This window comes from Aristolochia californica, unplaced genomic scaffold (assembly GCF_029961685.1).
Source record: "Aristolochia californica isolate CCGP_79_NKW_82.1479 unplaced genomic scaffold, dmAriCali1.0.hap1 SCAF_8, whole genome shotgun sequence".
NCBI lineage: Eukaryota > Viridiplantae > Streptophyta > Magnoliopsida > Piperales > Aristolochiaceae > Aristolochia > Aristolochia californica.
The window spans coordinates 26514321-26524050 of record NW_027182279.1 but is presented as its reverse complement, the minus strand read 5'-3'; the positions used below and the strand labels follow the sequence as shown (position 1 = coordinate 26524050).

Below are 9730 nucleotides of genomic sequence, written 5' to 3'. Positions count from 1 at the left end.
CAAAATGGTGTAGCCAAACGGAAAAATCATCATATTCTTGAGGTAGCTCGAGGTTTATTATATGCCATGAAAGTTCCCTACTTTTATTGTCCTCAAGCTGCCCTTACGGCTTGTTTTCTTATAAATTGTGTACCATCTTCTGTTCTTGGTATTAAATCTCCTTACTCTAGATTTTTATCAAATGATGATCCATTTTCACAATCTTTGAAAGTCTTCGGATGTATATGATTTGCTCATAATTCATTTCCTAGACACAATAAACTTGATCCTAAATCTATCAAATATATCTTCTTGGAATACTCTCGCACACAAAAGGGTTATATTTTTTATAGTCCCACTCTTCAATGTTTATTTGTGTCTAGGGATTAACATTTTTTGAAGACTCCTCAATTTATTCTAACAGTGCTCCTCCTGGTTTGTACTCAGTACCAAGTTCCCCTCAACCAGTTGTGCCCTATGATACAGAGATTATTCAACCCCCAGCGCAAGTGGCCGAAACCACACCTTCCAAGTTAACAAATCCCATAGAGGTAAGTCCTTCATCCCCAGTTATTTTTGGCCCTCAATATGATACTCGTCCTATTGCTATAAGGACAGAACCTAGATCATGCACTAGACCTTCTACTTCTCATCGTATTTTAAAATTTGTGTCTTATCATCACCTCTCACCTTTCTGTTGTCAGTTTCTTTCTTCTATTTCCTCCATATATGTTCCACAGTCCTATCAGGAGGCTCTACAACATCTAGGGTGGAAGACAGCAATGGATGAAGAAATGAAGGCACTTAATGACAATCAGACATGGTCATTGGTTCCTCTTCCATTAGATAAAAATAACCCGTTGGTTGCAAGTGGGTTTATACTATCAAACATAATCCTGATGGGTCAATAGCACGACTAAAGGCTCGATTGGTTGTCAAAGGTTATACTCAGTGTTACGGAATGATTATGAAGAAACATTATCTCTAGTGGAAAAAAATGAACTCGGCAAGTATATTATTATCTTTGGCGGCCAATTCATCATGGCTGATATATCAACTTGATGAAAAAATGCATTTCCAAATGTTTATATGAAAGAAGAAATTTATATGCAACAACTACCTGGGTATGTGATTGAGGGGGAGTCAATATGTCAACTAAAAAAATCTTTGTATGGTCTCAAGCAGTCCCCTTAAGCAAAGTTACAAAAATTTAGTCAAGCCCTCATACGGGCCGGCTTTTACTGATGCTCTGGAGATCACAGTATTTATTGAAAACACACCAAGAGGTAAGGTAATTCTGGCTGTATATGTTGATGATTCCAAGGGCATCCAGAAAACAAAGTAAAAAATATGAATTTAAGACAAAGGATATTGGACTACTCAAATATTTTTTGGTATTGAAGTATTACAATCCAGACATGTGATTGTGCTATCCCAAAGGAAGTATGCACTTGATCTACTAGAGGAGACATGAATGATGGAATGCAAACTAGTAGACACTCCTATGGACTCAAATACAAAATTATGCGGAGTCACTAGAGAAGATGTAGATATTGGGAAATATCAAAGACTAGTGGGAAGACTTATTTACCTGTGTGTAACAAGGCTGGATATATCATATGCAGCAAGCTAGCATGAGTTAAGAAGATAAGAAGCACAAGCTGAAATGAGTTTGATGACTTGAAGATCAAGTGGGATCCCCAAAGATACCTTGAGCTGGTAATCTTACCAATATGAGTTGGAAGATCATGTGGGACCCGCAAGGATAAGGCCATGAGCTGGCCTCCACCCTTATATTGACATTATTGAAGAAGAGTTCATGTTCAACTCAAATTAGACTTCTAGTAGATTGTGTTATCTTTTCATGATAGACTTATCTTAGAGAGTTAGAGTTAGAATGTAATTAGGAGATTGAAAGGTTAATTGTATTAGGACTATATCACTTCCTCTACTATAAATAGATGTTTTGTAATTTGAAATTAATCAAGTTACACATCTCCTTCTTGAATAAATCTCTCTCTCTTTGCTTGGCACACATCTCTCTTTTCTTTTTTTCTTCTCTCAACCCGAGAGCCCTTCTTCCCTTTTCTTCTTTTTCTTTCTCCTTTCTCTTGCTTAGAATATTGGAAAAGGGATGCTAAATTCAAAAAATTGGAAGTACATCATCGGGCCAAATGTGCTTTCCTAAATTAGCACAAGTATACTCAAGATATTATTACCATGGCTGGTTTGGCTGGCACTTCTTCTGTTGCTACTCCAAAGGTGGTGAATGTGAAATATAGGAAAGATGAAGGGGACATTCTTGATGATCCTACTCTCTATCGGCGTTTGGTTGGGAGTCTCATCTACTGCCCGGATATCTCCGATGCCGTTCATCAGGTCAATCAATTTATGTCTTCTCCTCGGCATCTTCATCTTGCTGCAGTCTGAAGCATCATCTGCTATCTTTGTGGTTCTCCTACTCGTGTGTTATTCATTCCTACTGGCTCATCTATTCGACTTGTTGCATACAGTGATGCTTTTTGGGCTGTGTGCCCTGATACCTGTTGCTCTACTACTGGCTGGAGTATGTTTTTAGGGGATGCCTTGATTTCTTGGAAATGTAAGAAACAAGATCATGTGTCCAAGTCGTTTACACGAGTATTATGCCATGTCTACTGTGTGTTCTGCAATTATATAGATACGTGGTATCCTTGAAGAACTTGAGTTTCCTCTAACTACCTCTACACCTCTTCATATAGATAACACTAGTGCTATTCAGATTGCTACCAATCCTTTTTTCCATTAATGCACCAACAACATTGAGGTTGATTATCATTCTCTCTGCAATACCTTGGAGCGTCGAGTGATATCTCTTCCTTACGTCTCTTCAGATCTCCAAGTGGCTGATATCTTCACCAAAGCAATGACTCAACACCACAATAATTTTCTGGTTGGAAAATTGTTGCTAGTTGACTTACCAGCATCAATTTGAGGGGGGATGTTACCATATTTTGGAATTCATATAATTTAGAAGTTATATTAATGTGACTTGTTTAGATATTTACATGTATATAGGTTAATAAGAAAGGATTAATAGGTTGGGTTGGATTGTAATTAAGCCCATGGGCTGTCTTGTACTTAACCTAACCCTATGTTTAAAAAGAAGAGAAAGGCAGGGAAGAGGGCTCCCAATTTTCAGCTTCTTTTGTGTGTTGGTGTGCTTGTTAGTCTTAGAGCTAGGAGCTCTCGGTTGTGGTTGTTCCAATAGCCTATTGGGTAGATTTTCTTGGTCATTGCTGCTTCCTCCAGCAACTAGGTATCTCTCGATAAATTCAGAACTTGGAGCTCTTTATTTTGGTTGCTCACGGAAGCTCCTCTTGGTGAAAATCCATGGTCGTTGCTGCTCTCTTCAGTCACTAAGTTTGGCTATTCCAGCAGCCATTCTTGGGCTAGAAAATATTGACAATATTGGGTTATTTAATTATGCTATCTTCAAGTGTTAGAGTTTTGGTATAATTGGGACAAAAGTAGTTAATTGTAATTGACTCTACTACCTCCCTCTATTATAAATAGAGGGTCATGTACTCTGAATACTTTAAGTCAATTGTTGAATTTATGGGAAAAATTAATACTTCATTGACTTCATTAACTTTTTTATAATCAAAGTACATGAACCTCTATTTGTAATAGAGGAAGGTAGTAGAGTTCAATTACAATAAAACTACCTTTTTCCCAATTACACCCAAACTCTAACAGTTAAAGATAAGTCCACGCATAATTAAATAACTCAAACTAGAACTCTTTTAGGACACATGACCATAAGATAAAGATGCCTTTGTGAATCCTTCTTGATCTTCCAACTTATATGAGGATGCCAACTTGCGGTAATCATGGTGGGTCTTACTTATTATGTATTTGGGCCCATCTTATAATACTCTTAAATATGTGGGCCTTCCATGGTCTTGTCGGCCTGGGCCCATCTTCAAACACCCTTCCTAAATCTGGGGGTGAGAGAACAACATGGCACATCTTCCAATATGCTTTAATCTTCCAACACTCCCCTCATGTTGTTGCGTCCTTCCATGAGGCCCTGCTGGCATAATATAGGTGAGAGTAAAAATTACTCCTAGCCGGTAAGACATTGCTCCATACTCCAGTCTGAATGTTGGATGTAGGGCACACTTCGTCTTCTGTAGCTAGTGTGTCTATCGACATTGCTCTGAAGTGTCCCGTCATGGTCCCTAGCCATGGATCTAGTAACTCGGTGAAGTACTGATGAATCCAGCACTGTTTGATGGTTTTTTATCATGCAATTTGTGAAAAGAACTCCCTTATCTTTCTCTTTCCACGTTATGATTGAAAAGGAGTTTCCTTTTCTCAATTATAGATGCAAACAATAATTTAAGGGACTGTTTAAGAACCCACGTATGAAACCCCTCTTTTATGATTCACAGGTAGGGTTTCTTAAAACCATGCATCTATTATTCATGTACGTAAAGAAACAAAATATAACCCTCCTATACTCGGAAAGGGAATTATAAATACCTCTTAAAGAACACACCACACCAGCAAACCGAAAGCCTTCACCTTTGCTGAAAAGACTTACGCAAACCCTCCTCTTCTTCCTGTTGTTCCGTGAAAGAAGCAGGGAGTCTCCTTCAGCTTGGAAGAGAACCCCCTTTCTCCTTCCTTCCCCAATCAATCAAAATACCAAACAAACTCACCAAGACAGCAATGCAAGTTCACGCCAAGAACCCAAAATAGGGAGCTCAACAAGAGAACCTATTTACCCTAAATTAACCTAATTTCAGACTTTATTTCCCTTTCTTTAACCCTTAAATAGGGTATTTCACGCCATGATAGTTTAGGGCTATAAATCCAAACTATTCCTCTACGTCCAATCATATTACATAATCAATGAAAATTTAACTAAAAGCAACATAAAGAATGAAAGTTAAATTAGATGACTCGGTGAGTCATTGTCTTCTCCTCTAAGTGACTCGGTGTGCTATTGAGTCCCTAACATGTCCACCACCGTATCCCTCCACAGGACAACAACTCTCAAGTGGTAGGTGTTACAATGTGGGACCCACCATGGTGCTCGAGCTTATGGGACCCACCATGAGGACGTGGGACACCAAGAAGAGTCCTCACCCAAGCAAGCACGAGTTAAGGAATCAAGAAGCACTAGCAGAATTGTGTTAGAAGACTTGAAGATCAAGTGGGACCCACAAATATCTCACGAGTTGTCAACCTTATCAAGATGACCTGGAGGATCATGAGGGACCCACAAGCATAAGGCTATGAGCTGGTCTTCTCCCCTATAGTCACTTGAAGAAAGTAAGAGTTCAAGTTCAACTCATATTATGCTTCTAGTAGTTTTGTTTAAATAGACTTATCCTAGAGAGTTAGAGTTGGAAAGTAATTAGGATTGAAAGGCTAACTGTATAAGGACTCTACCTCCTCCTCTACTATAAATAGAGGTGTTTTAATTTGGAATTAAACAAGTTACACATCTCATTCTCGAGTTACTCTCTCTCTCTCTCCCTTTGCTTGGCGCAACCTCTCTTTGCTCTTTTATTTTTTCTTCTCTCTACCCTAGAGCTTTTCTTCCCTTTTCTCTTTTTTCTTCCTTCTTTCTCTTGCTCGGAATTATGAAAAAGGGATCCTAAATTCAACATGCTATTAGATAATTATATTTAGGAATCCTTGTCAAAGGAATGCTCTAGAGAAGTGATGATCACCACCACTCAAAGAAGGCTCTTTTATGACGGAAGAACACAAGCCGAGAGATAAGTGTTCAAAATTATATTTTTTTCATGCTACTGGTTTTAGAATTTAGAAGAAGATTCATGGATGAATATTTGAATGCTTTCATCTTATTATGTTATGGATATGTCTGCCTCTCTATCTAGAAGGAGCTATCAAAACAGTTTTGTCGGTTTGGAAAATCTGTTTACCGATACCAGTCCATAATCAGATTATTGGAATTTTTTTCATGGGAAAAGAGTTCCCTGATATAGATGATTGTTATTAAGCCTCTTATGAGTGGTATTCAGAAAAAAAATAAGAATAATAGTTTAGCATTGATGCTAAATTTTCCCATACATCGAGTTGATTGAAGAAGTACTACTTGGAGTTATTGTTAGAATTTTTTTTTATTTTTAAGAAAGGCCTTTCATGGCTGACGAAAATATGAATATCAAAGGTGATATACTGAGAATCACCACCATAAATTTACATGGGGTATCAAACTTTATGAGTTGGTCCACATCGGTTAGGAGGTTCCTTATAACAAAAGACCTACTTGGTCACCTCACTACCCGAGGACCACCTGTTGATGAAGATGATATATTTTAAATGAAATGGCTGAAGAATGATACTTTGGTAATTGGTTGGATAATAAATAGCATGGAAGAACATGTCTCTAGTAATGTTATTCATCTTGATACTGCTAAAAAAAATTTGGAGACATGTGCTTAACTACTCATGCCCGGATACACTACATAGACCCTATGATATTCTCCAAAGAATGTTGAATACTAAACAAGGAGAAAATATTCATAAGTACTTGGCCTGCTTTAGAGGCTTTCTTCAAGAATGGAAATTAGCTCAGCCCTCAACCACTGATATTTCTATCCAAGACAAACAGAAGGAAGCCTTAATTACTGCTATTTGTCTTGCAAATGTTAAACCTCATCTTGAGATTGCCAAGAGTCAACTTTTGAGTGCTTCTGCTATCCCAAAGTTTGATGATGTGTGTGCAACACTACTTCATATTCCATACACTTCTTCCTCCACCACTGATGTATCATCTGTTATGTATTCTGATCATAGAGGATCATCATCTGACCACGGCCGAGGCCGAGGTAGAGGTTATAGAGGGGGCAGAGGAAGAGGTGGAAGGACTGGTGCTGGCAGAACAGATGATACCAAATGTACTCATTGTAATATTTTTGGCCACACTATAGATCAGTGCCATTACAAGGCATGCACATATTGGTGGAAAATATGGCCATTATAAAGAAATATGCTATAAACCAAATGAAAAGTCATAATTGACAAGGGCTTATCAAGCTTTTATGAGTGATAAAAAAGAAGAACATCCCACAACAACAACTGCAAAAAATATTACTGACGAAGAGTATGAGTTATTTCATAAAATGAAGACAATGTGATGTGGACTCAATAGTACACCGAGTCACACAACGAAGAAGACAACAACAACTCACTCAATAGGATTTAATTCTTATATTTCTTTGAGTAGGATTTATTTCTTATATTGTTTCAAGTAGGAGTTATTTCTAATTACTTTATATGTAAGGGCATTATGGGGAATTATTGTAACCCTAACCCTAAAACTCCTTGACGTGACCTATTTAAGGGAAAGGTATGAATGAAATAGGGAAGCTTTGAGATTTTAGAATAACCTAGTCTAAACAGGTTGAGATCACCTCTTGATCTCGAGTTTAGGGTTTACTCCAAAAATCCAACCTATCCTTCCCTCCCTCCCCACCCCACCCCAATTGCCATCCATCTTCACCCAAATTCATCCTTCATCATCCATACTAAGAAGAGGAGCTTCCTGCCCCTTTTCCAAGCCCAAAGAGAGGGTTCTCCCTCCTCATCAACGTCAGCCACCATCAAGGGGTCTAACCCTCTTGACGAGCAGCAAGTGGGGAGTTTTTTGGTCATTCACGTGAAGGAGATTAATTGATGTTCCTAAGCTTGGAGCCAGCAAGGAAAGAGAGGATAATCATTCATGCACGTGGGCCAAGGCTTGCTACAAGCCAGGTGTACATAGCTTGACTTGCTACAACCAAATCAGGGTTGAAACCTTGATTTCCATGAGAAGAAAAAGGTATTCTCCTTATTTTATTCTGGTCAACATTGATGGCTTAATTTCATATATTTAGAAATCAAGATATTTTATCCATCAAGTCTTATCCACGTGAGAGAAAACCAGCAAGGAAGATTTTTGTTAACACTCATACCGAGTCCAGCAACTCAGTACCAGTGCTGGATTTAAAAATCCCACTCTGTGTTACTCGATCCATGACTCGGGACCGTAACAACTTGGTATTAGAGTAGGGTAACATGGGGGATAATATTAGCAATGAAGAAATCCAAATCAGGATACAAAAGATAGAAGATAGCCTTGAAACAGCACAACCAGTGTTGGGAAAGATTTGTGGTTTGGAAGAAGAGATGAGCCGAGTCATTAGCATGCTACAAGAGTTGAGGACAGAGAGACATCAGAGTCCAGAGGTGAGAGAGGTTGCTCAACCATATCACTGAAGAGGGGAGCAGTGGCCTGGGCACATTGTTGTCCAAGGACCTCAGCATGGAGGCACAATCCCAAGGTACACCAAGTTAGAGTTTCCCTCTTTCAATGGTTCTATGGATCCCTTAATTTGGTTGCATAGATGTGAAAAAAACATTTTGTACCAAGCGACTACTGAATGGGATAAGGAGCAACTAGCCTCTTTCCATATGACAGATGAAGCCATGTTATGGGTGACTCAAGTAGAGAAAGAGAGACCGGGAATGATTGGGGGAGAATTTAAAAATCTATGCATAGTTAGATTTGGGCCTCCCTCCAACAGCAACCCCCTGGGAGAGTTAGTCCTATTGAGACAAACGGGTTCGGTGGAACAATATCAAAAACTATTCCAGAAAAAGTTGGCTCGTGCTGGTGATAGGGTATTGGTTGACCAGTAGGTCTCCTTATTCACAGCAGGCCTCAATGAGTATTTACGGCTAGAGGTAGAACTCCTTATGCCCACGGATCTAGTTCATGCCATGAATATGGCCCGAGCAATGGAACAACGACAATAGTTGCAGCAACGTAAGCCGGGTTGGTCGAGTGAGAGGAACACTTCCTCCACGTGGCAAGGGCGCCGCTATAATTCATCTCAGGGAGCATCTACAACAGCACCATCCAGACACACTCTGACTACGACTCGGGTAACCAATCCCCGCCCTGTTAATTCCCTACTGAGCTTTATAAAAAAATTGACAAGTGTGGATATGGCAGAGAGGCGGTCCAAAAATCTACGTTATAAGTGCGATGATCAGTATCGGGTTGGACACCAATGTAAATGATTGTTTTGGCTCGAGGTGGAGGATTCAGAGGATCCAGAGGATCCAGAGGAGCCGGAGGATATTATCAAGGAGGAACCACCAGAGATATCCTTGCATGCTATTACGGGGCAGAAATCGCCTACTACAATGCATGTCCAAGCTCATGTCATTGACCGAGAACTAGTGGGACTAGTCGACTCGGGGAGTACACAATTTTTTGAGTTTGACAGTCGCACAACATCTCTAGCTCCAGATACACACTCATCCGACAGCCACCGTCTCAGTGGCCAATGGCGAGAAGGTCCCTAGCTATGGGATTAGTAAGGCGGTAACTTTTCCATTGGATTTAATTCATTTAATGCAGAATTTTTTGTTATTCCCTTGGCGGGATTTGATATGGTATTAGGCATTAAATGGTTACAAATGTTGGGGCCCATTCTGTGGGACTTTTCGGCTTTAACCATGAGCTTTGATTTGGCCAGAAGTTGGGTGCTCTTACAGGGCTGTCAGGTGGACAGGGCCCACCGCATGCACACTTTGTAGACACAGGAGCAGCCTGACAGTACTAGTGATGGTCTAGTTGAAGAGTTCTCTGACCTCTTCCAGGAGCCTTCGGGGTTGCCTCCCATGAGGCATTGTGACCACAGGATCTATCTGAAACCAGGTTCTGAGGTAGTGGTCGTGC

The 9730-nt window shown here is 39.7% G+C and overlaps 1 protein-coding gene across 1 annotated transcript; it reads left to right on the top strand.

The window, feature by feature from the left end:
• Positions 1-2199: 2199 nt before the first annotated feature.
• LOC137938359 (uncharacterized) lies at positions 2200-2767 on the top strand. The gene is made up of 3 exons (XM_068783337.1): positions 2200-2358; positions 2405-2545; positions 2660-2767. The coding sequence occupies exons 1-3, from the start codon at positions 2200-2202 to the stop codon at positions 2765-2767; spliced, it is 408 nt and encodes a 135-aa protein (XP_068639438.1).
• The last annotated feature ends 6963 nt before the right edge of the window (positions 2768-9730 follow it).